The following is a 13,875-nucleotide window of genomic DNA, read 5'->3' as shown; positions in this document are numbered from 1 at the left end:
GCAACCCTATACTGCTAGAGGTACATACTACTATTGCCTCTGTTTTACAGATGAGGAGGCCAAGGTGTGGGGAAGTTAAGTAACTTGCCCCAAGAATCTAACCCGGGCAGTTTGAATCCAGAATCTATGCTGTTAGCAGTGGACCACCTCTACACTACCTTATGGATAATGATACATTCAAGAAAGGGCCCAACTAAACCCTGCTCCAGTCTGTGCTCCAGCCCTCTTCCAGACTTCACTTTCACCCTACCACTGCCTGTCTGCTGTCCCTGGAGGAGGGTTTTATGGTCTTTATGTTAGTTTCTCAAATCCATCCACCTCCACCGGTGTTCTCTCTCTCCAGACTGAGTTCTAGGGATGGATCCAGGAACTTAGTTGATCAGTTTGTCCTGTGATAACATTTTGTACAGATGTTTCTCAGAATGTATGTTGTATAAGGTATTCTTTTTTTTTTTTTTCCTGTTTTGCTTTTATTAATAACATTGCTTTTAACAATAGAAGTATTCTTACATTACAGATTCATCAGCATTATTTATAAAGAGGGGAAGCTTAGCCAATTAATTTGGGGAGTTCAGTTCAACACGAACATATGACAATTCTATATTTTATACATGTAGTAATAACTTTAAAGTAATATAAATCTAGAATTGACAGAACCAGAAGAGAAATAGATAAACCCACAATCATAATTAGAAATTTTAGCACGTTTCTTTCAATAATTGATGGAGCAAAAATAGAAACATGATCAGTATGTAGAGGATTTGAGCCCGTGATTAACTAAGTTGATTTAGTGACACAGGCATAGAGTACTCCATCCAATACTACGTGCAGAACTGCAGAATGCACGCTTTGGGTGCACATGGAACATTTACAAAAATAAAGACTTTGTATGAAATCTATTGTAATTTACCTCTTTACTCTTATTGGTATGTCTTATATCTAACCTTTATTTAACCTTCTAATGCAATAACAGGTTTCTTTTTCCCAAAGGAGGTGAAAAAGAATTAGTGGTAGACTTATAATTATTATATACTTAAAAGCCACATTTGAGTCACCAGGAAAAAAAAATAATGCAGATTATGTTAATTCTTCATTATGGGGTTTGTGTTCTAGCTCTTTAATCATCTTTATCATCTATTTCTTAAAGCTTTTCCAAGGCAATTTCCTCTTTGAATTTTGGATTCTACAGCTAGGCCCTGACCTTGTTGAGAATTTCTTACATGTCATATTTTCTCATATGTGCATTTCCTTTCCATTCGTACACAAACAAATGGTATGCGTGTTTAGAGAAGGCTGCCCTGTTAATTAGTACTGTGCTTGAATCAACCCTTCCTGTCTTAATTGTAGGTATACTGTCTTATTAATGTGTTCTGTGTATTGGATTGAACTTCTGTTTATCAGGGAACTATCCAAAACATTCTAGGGAATTAAATAATATTTTTATGGGTAGATGGACAGTATTAACTTGGTAATGTTGATTGTTCTTGCAAAATGGTTGGAGTTTAGAATCTCATCAAGAACAGCTAAAAGTCTGAATTTATATTCAAATTATTTTACTTGGTAATTTCAAGTCATATCCTATGTAAGAAAAATAAAATTGACTATTTCAGCTCCTGAGTGTTATGAGGGAATGGGAATCTTTAAAGTTCTTTTTGTCAGGCTATTTGGGTTATGTAGAGACCTTCTCAAGCTGGCTCAAGTAAGAGTTCCTGTACGTATGTGTAGACTGTCACCAAAACCCAAGTATGGAGCTGTAATATGACTGGATTTTGTGAAGTGTGGAGTTGGAAGTGCTTTTGGATTCAAAGCAGCACTTAATGGAATTAATAGACATGATAGAACTTCACTTTGGATGAAGCTGGGTCATAAGTTGACTGCTCTTCTGGTTCTAACTTGCTACTCAGAGTTTCTGCTCACTCTGAACTTTGGTTAGATTAGCGTGGCCACCAAACTCCAGTTCCATTTTGTAACCCTTTAGCTCCTCCCTCAACAGTGGTTGATACTTGTTAATTCACATTCCTGACATTGTAAATCTCATTTGCTTATTAGCTTATTTCTAGTTGAGTTCACAACTTGAATTTATGAATTAATTGCTTCTGAGTCAGGTTTTCACCCTTAATTCACTAGGGACGGAGGAGGCAAAGGGTGAGTTCTTCATGTATTAGGGGGTATAGATGGAACAGTTTTTCTTTAGAAGACAGGACAGGCATTATGACCAAAAATAAACTCACAAGATCACTTGCCATTTTTTTGTTTTGTTTTCAGTGCCCTCTCAAATTCATAGGTACGTTAATTACCCTATTCTCTGTGTTCTTTTAGCACTTTGTTTTCTTCTTCATAATGGCACTTCCTAGCTTAATTGCATATTATGTGCTTAAATATTTATTCTGAATTAATATGCTTTTGCAGATTGTCACCGTGTTTTATTCATTTGCATATCTTTAGCATCTGACATATAATAAATGCTCTGTGTATGTTTGTTGAATTGTTGAAGACCTTTCCTACCATCTGAGAACTCTGATGTAGCATCTAGCAAAAGTACCTTGGGGTACTTTTCACTTTCTGTTTCTGTAAAACAGGGAACTCAAACTCAGCCACTTATGGGATGTGGAATGAGGGGAAGTGATTTTATACAGGGGAGTAACAGATTTGTGTTTTGCCAGAATGGCTGTTAGTGTGAGTAATGAATTGGGGGTGAGTGGATGGCATCATTAGGGAGGCAGATAAACTACGTTAGGGGGCTTGTGAAATTGTATAACTCAAAATTGAAGAAGACCTAAAAGAGGGATGGAGAGAAGGGACAGTTAGGAAAAATACTAATGAGGTAAAATTGTTAGGGTTTTGGATGTTGTGGGGAGAGAGATGAGGGAGAGGGTATGTGTCTGGTGTAAGTTTCAGGTTTCTGGTTTGGGTGGTTAGTGTTGGTGTTTGTTGCTGGGAAATACATGAGGATTAGCAGATTTAAGGGAAAATTGAGTTTAGGATATGTTCTCTTTGAGGGACCTCAGGTCCAGCCAGGTAGAGAGTTTCAGTAAGCAGTTGGATCTACAGCTCCAGGGCTAGAGATAAATATTTATATACAGATTTAGAGATAAAACAATGGGCACTTGGGGCTTATAAAGGGAAAGAGGACAGATAAAACTTCTTACCTTACTGATGAAGCCCTCTGCCTGCTAGTTCAGTTTTACCTCTTGTCATTTTTCACTGAGTGAACCTCCGCGCTTCCAGGATCTGAATGTGTGGGTATTTTCTCCTGATTTTGCATATTTACTCATATTACAACCTTAGCATATATCATAGTCAGGTTTTCCCCACTCTTCAGGGCTAAAGAACTCTTAACTTGTCCTTGTAGACTCAAGTTGAGCATCACCTCTTCTGGAACTTTATGTGACTACAATTATTTTACATGTCCCTTCTCTGTCTTCCCATAAGCTTGTATTTATTATGGTACTTACAACCCTGTAATATAATTGTTTACTTGTATGCTCCCCACTAGAATTTCTTGAGGGCATAGACTACGTCATTTAATTCTTGACCTAACATCGAGCTTAGTGTCTGATAGAGAATAGGTGTTCAGTTAATATCTATTACATGAAAGAATAAACTCTTCTGTTTTATAAATTATTTTTCAGATTCGATATATTTCTCAGACTCAAGGTTTACCAGGAGAACAGTTGTTAAATGTGGGCACGAAATCCACAAGATTTTTTTGCAGAGAAACAGATATTTCTCATTCTGGTTGGAGATTAAAGGTAATTCATTAAAAAAAAATATTCAGGAAAACATTTTTTCTAAGATGCATCATGTGGATAATATCCCCCATGCCTATTTTTATTTTACTGTATTTCTTCTTTTGAATTTTCATTTTTGACCCTTCCCCCTTTTTAATGGGGGGGAAAAAAGCCTTCCCCGAATAACTTAGCTCATTCTCTAACCTGGCAACATAATTAACTCATCTTAAATGGTTTTTTAGATTTTATGTATGTAATTACTTCTGTGTTGTATGTTTCATCTTCTCTACCCAGTTTCCCATTATTAAGCTTTATAGGACAGGGACTAAATTTCACCATTTTACTCCATAACCCAAGTACCTAATTTATTCCTAGGCTCTTTGTGGGATTAGTAAATCCTCAATGATTAACTCTATAACCAGTTACTTATAAAGGATATAATAGGATTATATATATATATATATATATATATATATATATATATATGATAGGATATGTATTTTTTACCTGAACCAAGTCTTCTCATTTTTTTTTTTTTGTACTTTTAAAAAGTACATTTTTGATAGTTAATCTTTTGGAATTCCTTGCCTTAGAATATTCAATGTATTAGACTAGATGTGCCAGAACTAAAGAAATAAAGAATTTCAAATGGTGGGTAATAATATATTATTTTCCCTCTTTGATATCCAATAAGACACTAGAAGAGCATGAGGCAGAGACAGGAATGAAGTCTAAAGAAGCCAGAAAGTACATATTCAACAGTCTGGATGATATAGTGCATGTGAGTACCACAGTCATGTTTGTTAGTTTTCCCTGCTTACGATGCTGCACTTGAATGCCAAGGATGCCACCACATATTAATCGTCTTCTAAAGAACTATAGAGTGCTTGCTGGATTTAAGCTTTTCAAACAAAATTGTTCCTCTCAGGAACTAAATTGCATTTGTCTTCATCAAATATTAAATTTATACCATCCTGTGCTTTAGTAAAAAGTATTTTCTTTAAGAGGGAAAATCCTAGCTGTACCAATTTATTTTCCTTATATTTTGTTAGAAGTGGATATTTGTTTAAAACAATTTTTTCCCTTGTTTTAAATACTATTTGATACCTTGAAACATTTTGTGAATTTGTTAAAACTCAATTACTCATTCTTGTTTCAAAATAATTGTAGTCCTCTGTTCTTTTCTGTGTTGTGGTATTTTTTTTTTAAACTGAATCTTTAACATATACTAACTTCTGTGGCTTTTTTTTTTTTTTTTTTTGACAACTTGAAATTTTGATCTTATAGGTGAACACAGTGATGGATTTGGAAGGAAGTGATCTTTTGGCTGAGAAAGCTGATAGAAGAGAATTTGTTAGTCTGTTGAAGAAAATGTTGCTGATTGATGCAGATTTAAGAATTACTCCAGCTGAGACTTTGAACCATCCTTTTGTTAATATGAAACATCTTCTAGATTTCCCTCATAGCAACCAGTATGTTACTTGAAAATCTTTTTAAATGATCTGGAAAAATAATACTAAGTCTGTAGAAAATTAGTGTGTTAGAGAGATGATTCAGTATATTTATTAAATGTAAGTAAATGGAGTCGAAAGAGGTTAAGCTAACTTGGCCAAATTCACATGGACTAGTAAGTGGCAGCTAGTACCAGAATATAAATCTGAGTTGCATTCCAGTGTTCTTTTTCCAAAAATACCATACTGAAATCACTTTGTTTTATATTTTTGTATATTATGTTATATATTTTATATATTTGTTTTATATTAATCACTGAATAACCAGGCATATATATAATAAAAGGAAGCGTTAACAGTTTTCCATCCTCTTTTGAGTCCTGCAAACTCCGTCTTTAATTTCCCTTCACACCGTTTGCTTTCCCTGCCCACACCTTGTCCTCTGTGTTGTGGAAGGAAAGGAGGGTTTTTATGGGTTAGTGGAGAAGAATATATTCTCAAATTGAGAAGGTCTTATCAGATTTACCTTAGACAAATCTTATGAATTCTTTAAAGCCCACACCTTTTCTTTTAATATTTTATAAAATATTTTAATATTTTTATATATTAGTATAATTTAATATTATTTAATGACTGATATTAATATTTTTAGATGACTGAAGGAAGAAGGTATAGGGACAAAGCAGTATTAATTATTATGGATTACCCTCAAAATTGGTATTTTTATAAAGCCCAACTACTCTCCCCATCCCTATCCCCAACAGTTAAAAATATCTAATGATTTCCATATATAAGCACTTTGAAAATAACATGATAACCATATACTTTGTACCAGTAGTTTAGGAATGTAGAGATCTAGAAATTTAGGAAAAATTATTTCAGGCAGCAGTCATAAAATTAAATTGTGCTAGTCAAAAAATGCTCACTATTGCTTTGATGTCTTAGAAAATATTGCAGATATAAGATATACTTTCACTTGCTTTAAAATTCAGTCTTTTGTAGGTTTTCTGGTAGAAATTTTTTTCTTTTGGAAACTTTAAATTTTAAACTACTCTAACTAAACATTTAAAATAATATTACAATCACCTTTCCTTTCCTTTTTTTTTTTTTTGCAGTGTAAAGTCCTGTTTTCATATTATGGATATTTGTAAGTCCCACCCAAACTCATGTGACACAAATAATCACAATAAAACTTCCCTTTTAAGACCAGTTGCTTCAGGCAGTACTGCCAATCTGACAGCAAGTTTTACTAAAATTGGCACATTAAGAAATCAGGTAAGAACTTAGAGTATTTAATAATTTATACTCCTTTTCTTATGATTGCTCATTTTGCTTTTGAGGTATATAGAAGTCTTATGTCAGCAGTTAGAAGTCACGTGCTGCTGAGGGTCTCACTGGTTATTTTGTGAAATCTTGAATATTTCAGGGTAACAATCAGAGCATGTCTGCTGAAGCTCATTTATTTTATCACCTTTCACTGTCAGTATCCCCATCTGCCTTTCTGTACAGCAACTCTACGAAAAGTAAAGTTGAGTAAAATCAGTTTCTGGGTCCATTTTTATCAATAGAAGTATGATTTTAAGAAGTGTATTCGAATTGCATTTGTAAAGCATGCGCGTGGCAGTTAGAAGACTGTTCAGGATAATGCCGCCTGTGCTGATCCTTTCAGGCATTAACCACGTCCGCTCATTCAGTGGCGCACCATGGAATTCCTCTACAGGCCGGAACTGCTCATTTTGGTTGTGGTGATGCTTTTCAGCAGACCCTGATTATCTGTCCCCCAGCTATTCAAGGTACTCCCTGATTTAAATTACACTTTGAACTTAGGCATATATTATTTTTAAACAAATTTAGGCATCTAGTAATTAAATATGTTGCATAGTTTTTGATATATTTAGTGCCACATTTGAATTAAATTTAAGCTGGTTGGTAGCCTTTAGACCAGTGACATTCCTCTCTTGACCGGAGCTCCACTGTAATCATCACTAACAAAATGGGTCATTATGATAATGAGATTTCCTGTAGAGTCTAGCACAATGAAATACCTTAGTAGAAATTAACGAGCTTGGAAAACTGTGGGGTTGTCCATTAGTGGTTATCACAGCTCCAGATGTTTAGGTAAGTACCTTTTATCTGTCTGTTCTTACCAGACATTAAAGTGACTGAGAACTCAGTTCTTTAAATTTTGGTCGAGGGAATTCTTTTTTTTTTTTTTTTTTTTTTAATTTTTTAAAATTTAAGTTCAGTTAATTAACATATAATGTATTATTTGTTTCAGGGGTACAGGTCTGTGATTCATCAGTTTTATACCCAGTGCTCTTACAACACATACCCTCCCCAGTGTCCATCACCCAGTTATTCCATCCCTCCTCCCCCACCCCTCCAGCAACCCTCAGTTTGTTTTCTGAGATTAAGAGTCTCTTATGGTTTGTCTCCCTCTCTGGTTTCATCATGTTTCATTTTTTCCTCTCTTCCCCTATGATCCTCTGCCTTGTTTCTTAAATCCCACGTATCCGTGAGATCATATGGTAATTGTCTTTTTCTGATTGACTTACTTCACTTAGCACAATACCCTCTAGTTCCATCCATGTTGTTGCAAATGGCATGATTTCATTTTTTTTTGATGGCTGGTCAAAGGAATTTTATCCCCAAATTTTAGAGTCTTGTTCTTTGCCCATACCTTAGGATTAAAAAAGGAGAGATTGATTTTGACTCGATTAGATTATGTCCCTTATTTAGATAAAAAGCAAATTAAAACCTCAAGTGAGATGAGTGGCAGAATACCTTTGAAGAGGCCATAAACTCTCAAACCAGGCACTTGTTAGTGGTTCTTAAAGGACAGTAGCAGCCAATATTATGGCTGGAATAACCAGAATAAAACGTGACTTTCTAGGTCCTTTCCTAGCATTTTGTCTTTGCTAGGCTTTAACATCTAATTCTGTCTTAAAGCAAGAGGTTAACTACAAATGAGGCCCTAAATGACTCTTGGAAGTGTGGTGGTAGTACTGCCTAGTAGTGTTGGTGAAAGCAGTCGGTGCTCAGTCAGGACGCCTGGGATACCGTCCTGTTCTCTGCTGTTTGCAGTGTCATTCTAGATGAGTCTGGTAACCTGTTTTCAGCCTTAGTCAAAGGAAATGGGCTGAATAGATAATAGCTTTGTGAGTTCTAGCTCTAGTATTTCTGTATTCTGCGGGTTATTTGAAATTTTTGTTTGATTTAAGGATTTGAGCAACGTTTCTAAAGTTCTAATATCTCCTACAGTGCCTAATAAAGCACTGAGGTATGTTTGTTGACTTGATCGGCTGGTAATAAGAGATGTGAAAACATGTTCACTCTGCAGCCATTTTTGTTCTGCCAGGGTAGCTTTATTTTCATCTTTTATATATATTGGGTTTTCAAATAAGGTTTCATCGAGAGAAAGATTTGTAGCACTGAAGATAAAAAACAAGAGCTTAGATGGTTGATTTTTAAGATGAAATTGTGTGCCAAGGTGGTCTGTAAGTATCTGTGACAGTAACCCATGGCTAGGGGTAATAAAAAAACCCACATCATCATGATGTCAGTGCTTTTAGAGATGCTATTGTGTTTATTTCTTTGTTTTTCCTCAATTGTTATTATAAAAATTTCAAACCTGTAGAAAAGTTCAAAGAATAACATAATGCCTTCTACCCTAGATTCAACAAGTGTTAACATTTTGCCCTATTTGCTCTATCTAGACATACTTACACTGTTTGATAGTAAGTGGTAGACATTTTACTTCTAAATACTTGAGCATGCAAGACTGATGCTTCTTTGTTTTTTAATCAGTTATCATGTAAATGGGTTTTTGACAGATGCATTTTCACTTAGATGAGTTTTTACTATGTACTAACAAATAGATTCTTAAGTTCTTTTTTGTTTAAGTAGGCTCCACGGTCAGTGTGGGGCTTGAACTTACGGCCTTGAGCTCAAGACTTGAGCTGAGACCAAGAGTCGGATACTTAACCAACTGAGCCACCCAGGCGCTCCAGATTCTTTTCTAATAATTTTCCCCTGTGTACCAAAGTCAGCTTGAGTACTGTGGGGTACAGTGTGGGGTATCTCATCAAGATTGAGAATAGCAGCTCTTTTTTTCAGAGCCTACCTTCTGTTTGTAGCAAAAATTTAAGAGGCTTGTGAGACACATTTCTGAACACAGTCAAGCGTCATTCTTTAAACATCCAGTGAGGCATCAGAGAAATCTTTTCTCTTTGAATGTGCCTTATAACTGATAAAAGATAAGTAACCTTTCTGTACATATGCCAACAGCTATATGAGTGGCTCAGGATAGGGGTAACAAAGAAAAGGAGATACCGTCAGACTCATCAACCTTTTAAATGTCAAGAACAGTATTTTGGAATTAGAATTAACAGTAAGACAAAGCAGAATACTTGTTAGCTTATGTAACAGGTACATTGTAGCAGGACATGTAGGCTCTATAAATATGTTGGTTCTTTGTTTCTTGTCTTAGTATAGTGATGCTTAGAAATGAAAGCTTTCCCTCTAATCTGCTTTAGTATCTCCGTAGAAAATCCCAATATTGGTCTTCTTACTGCTTTCCCTCATAATGTGCTGCCAGTCCGTTTTGAAGAAACATTTTAAATGGTTATTGGGCAGCTGTTGGTTAGCAGTTATGGCACCATTATAGTTTGTATTTTTAAGTAAATTTTATGTCTGTTCCATTTGACATTTTTTACTTTGGGGCTACAGTGTCTATAGGTTCATCATGCCTTTCATATATTTTCCATGGGTGTAGACACTATACGTACTGTAGCCATAACTTTGTTATATTATACATATAACACGTAGATACAGATATATAGGTACGACAGCCCTGACAGTGTACCTTTTTTAGGTTAAGAAACACTTAGCCAAGCTTTTATTTAACAAATTTGAGTATATATTAAACAAGCATTTAACATTATTTGGCAACCTGAAGGGCTAGTTATTCGTCCCCTTTGGTTGAAAACTGCTATTTTAGAATCAAACACATTTCAACAAAATTCTCCTGTTGTCCTAGAACAATCTTTAAGCTTTTGTGCCCCGCTGTGGAGGTATTAAAGCAAATATAATCAAACAAAGATGAAGTTTTAGCTAATCTAATAACTATATAGAAAATTGGGATCTTAACCATGTTGAATTTGATAAAAATAAATTAGACCTCATGAGGAGAGAAGATAATAGGAGAATTCTTCTCATTGTAAGGCATCAGTTATGAGGAGAATTTAAGGGCAAGTTGATTTTTGTTGGAATTTGAGAGTTTGCTCTGTCCTTTCATCCTTGTCAAAGTGAATACTTTTTTCTCTGATGAGATTGTCTATTGCTGCCATATATCTACACTGCCTGGGTGTGCTTATATTCCATTTCTTGGAGAATTTGCTGATCAAAACATGCTTTTTGGAAGGGTAAGAAGGTCAGTTTTAAAAAAATAATCCATAGATCTTTGTTAAACTTAATCCTAGCTTTTTAGGTGGAGCTCGGGGGTAGAACACCCTGGTAGTGGGAGAAGAGCCTCTATGAAGATAAATAAACACAACCAAATTCACATTCTCTTTAGGATTAACGCTTATAATATATTTGTGCAATAAAATTATAAGGTTATTTTTCAGTAGTAAAATAAAACAATTGTAATATTTTTCTCTTATGGCTGATCAGAAACACCTAAGATCACTTTGATGCAAAAACCGATGATACTTAAATAATCTGCCAGCCTATATTGAAAGTCACTGCTACAAGAGACTGGAACTGTGAAGTAGTGAATTTATTCTCATAAATGAGCTTTCTGAGTTTGGGGGACACCCCTAAAATCTTGTTGAGTCAAAGTTCTCATTTGGGATGATACTATTTCACTGTCTCAAAGTTTAATATAAGACAGTATTTGGAAGGTACTTTTGCAGTATATGACACAGAGGTATTAACAGGATTAACAAGACTGGCAGTTCTGCTTTCTAATTTTCCTAGTGGGCGAGCAAAGTGGAACATGTTTGTCTTGGAGTTGCAGTAGCTTTCTACTAGGAATACTAGTGGAGTAAGCCACATTGGTCAAAGCTCAGCTGTATCATCATGAAAGATTATTTTTGCTTTTCCTTTCGAGGTTGGAATGAGTGTGTCATCCCTGAATTTTCTTGAATCATGTTAAGCCATCATGGCCATTGAAGTGTGAAGTTACGATACATTCCCCCCTTTGGTGCCAAAAGTGTAAGATCCTGTTAGAGTTTTTAAAGAAGTTTGTATGAGAAGATATACATTATCTGCTAGAAGATCAGGATGTTGGACTAGATTCACCTTTCCATGTCCTTTATCATAGTGGCAAAACTATTTGAAAAGGAAATAAAGCTAGAATAGCAAACTTTAAAAGGAATGGGAGGTTTCAAGAAAAATAAATGATTCAACTTGGTGGTATGCATTTTAAAGCAGTAGAATGAGTAGCTTTATATCAATTTTTGGAATGATGTACCACAAGGTAGATAGAAAGAACCTCACTTTCCTAACAGATTGCTTTGTTAATGTTATGAACATTTTATGTAGGAGATGGTTTTAAAGTCCTAATCAGAATTTTAGCAGTTCTTTGAATTTAAAAGAGTTTTGTAAGTTAACTCAGAGAAACAGTTTTTAAGAACTTTTTGTTTTCTTTGATTTTTCTTTTTCATAGGTATTCCTGCAACACATGGTAAACCTACTAGTTATTCAATAAGAGTAGATAATACAGTTCCACTTGTAACTCAGGCCCCAGCTGTACAGCCACTACAGATCCGACCAGGAGTTCTCTCTCAGGTTGGTAATAATTTATTATTTTTGCCTATATGCTGTCTTCCTTATACTCAAGTAAGGGCGCACTGATCCACTTGTAATATATCAGCCTGTGCTGCTGAGAAACAGTAAAAACGATCTGGACAGGAATTCAATCTTTTGTAGTCTTTGGCTCTACTTTTACATAATTATTAATGATTGTTACTGTAATGTATTTTTGATTTTAAGCTGTAGTGATGATGAATTACTTGTAACTTACTAGCTTTTCTTTTGCATCTGGTGCAGCAGACGTGGTCTGGCAGAACACAGCAGATGCTTGTACCTGCCTGGCAGCAGGTCACACCCATGGCTCCCGCTACTACCGCATTAACTTCTGACGGGGTGGCTGGTTCCCAAAGGCTTGGAGACTGGGGGTAAGTTAAAAACAAAAATACTTGCTTGTGAAGTTTGCAGAACAGATCTTGGTATAGAAGGGATTCAATTTTTCTGAACTTTCTCCCTAGGAAAATGATTTCACACAGTAATCATTATAGCTCAGTGATGCCACAACCTCTTCTAACCAATCAGATAACTTTATCGGCCCCGCAGCCAATTAGCGTGGGCATCGCGCATGTTGTCTGGCCCCAGCCTGCCACCACAAAGAAAAATAAACTGTGCCAGAACAGGTTGGTATCAGTATTTTAACTTTCCTCTGCATTTTGAAAATTAGTCCTTAAAGTAAATTTTGCATGTACACTAAAGGGTCACTGTTTTATTCAAAATGACCTCTTTGATAGCTGTGTTGCAAACACTAAGCCAGCTCCCCTTCTCAATTTCTCAGAGGTATTTTGGTAAAACTAATGGAATGGGAGCCAGGAAGAGAGGAAATAAATGCTTTCAGTTGGTAAGATTGTCTTTATTGCCCTTTTGATTTATTATCTACATATAATCTTAGACAATTCTAGACACTCAGATGCCCCATTTACCAAGAAATGACCATTTTAATGTATATAACTGCAATCTACACTGATATTTCCAGAGATAATATATTTATAAAACGATCTATATGTTAGTATGTTATATACATGATCTTGAACAAGTGAAGCTTCACATTGTTCATTTGAACAAGATGTCTTAGAAAAATGTCATGTACATATTTTGATTATAGAAATGACACATTATTCCTTTGGTTGCAGGAGTAATTCATTGCAGAATACGAATGTCCCACATTCAACATTTATTTCTCCAAAGTTAGTAAATGGGAAAGATGTCGAGGAAGTACGTTGTATAGAAACACGGGACAATCATAACTCAGAAGGAGAGGCGAGAGACTGTTGTGAAACATCTGTACGGCAGGAGTCTGACTCATCAGTTTCCGACAAACAGCGGCAAACCATCATCATTGCTGACTCCCCAAGCCCTGCAGTGAGTGTGATCACTATTAGCAGTGACACTGATGAGGAGGAGACAGCGCAGAGACACTCACTCAGAGAGTAAGTGCCAAAAGCAGTTCCTTGTGTTCATGCCACAGCCTTAAATAGTGATGGCGCCCTCTGGTGTGGTGAAAAACACCTTTCTGGGACTTATCCCTGGTCTGTCAGTGTCCTTTGGAGTAAACATCCTGAATAGGAATTAACATGATTATCACAGCATTTCTCCTGTATTAGTAAGCTTTAGGCTTTTGTTGATGTAGGGCACTCTGAACTGCTCCATATCCTTAATTAAATAATGTAAATTTTGGCTGCTTCTCATTTTTGACCCATGGTTTTCTCATCCCTCTTTCACTAGATGTAAAGATAGTCTGGATTGTGAAGCTTGCCAGAGCACTTTGAATATCGATCGGATGTGTTCATTAAGTAGTCCTGACAGTACCCTGAGCACCAGCTCCTCAGGGCAGTCCAGCCCATCCCCTTGCAAGAGACCGAACAGGTAAGGGAATTTCAGTG

The 13,875-nt window shown here is 35.8% G+C and overlaps 1 protein-coding gene across 3 annotated transcripts in view; it reads left to right on the top strand.

Annotated features, from left to right (window-relative positions):
- HIPK3 (homeodomain interacting protein kinase 3) overlaps nt 1–13,875 on the top strand; it is a 90,211-nt gene that overhangs the window by 69,153 nt on the left and 7,183 nt on the right. Inside the window, exons 4-14 of one of the 3 annotated variants that reach the window (XM_021685344.2) lie at nt 3,633–3,752; nt 4,426–4,512; nt 5,019–5,203; nt 6,298–6,457; nt 6,852–6,975; nt 11,853–11,974; nt 12,239–12,363; nt 12,454–12,615; nt 12,771–12,833; nt 13,126–13,422; nt 13,718–13,858. In XM_021685344.2, coding sequence (XP_021541019.1) covers nt 3,633–3,752; nt 4,426–4,512; nt 5,019–5,203; nt 6,298–6,457; nt 6,852–6,975; nt 11,853–11,974; nt 12,239–12,363; nt 12,454–12,615; nt 12,771–12,833; nt 13,126–13,422; nt 13,718–13,858 — 1,586 coding nt within the window. Of the gene's footprint in view, nt 1–3,632; nt 3,753–4,425; nt 4,513–5,018; nt 5,204–6,297; nt 6,458–6,851; nt 6,976–11,852; nt 11,975–12,235; nt 12,364–12,453; nt 12,616–12,770; nt 12,834–13,125; nt 13,423–13,717; nt 13,859–13,875 lie in introns of all 3 variants that reach the window. The other 2 variants (XM_021685347.2, XM_021685345.2) reach the window with 2 other exon arrangements.

The sequence above is a fragment of the Neomonachus schauinslandi genome, chromosome 11 (assembly GCF_002201575.2).
Source record: "Neomonachus schauinslandi chromosome 11, ASM220157v2, whole genome shotgun sequence".
Classification (NCBI taxonomy): Eukaryota; Metazoa; Chordata; class Mammalia; order Carnivora; family Phocidae; genus Neomonachus; species Neomonachus schauinslandi.
Note: the sequence above shows the minus strand (reverse complement) of the source record. Positions and strands in the feature narration are given on the sequence as shown.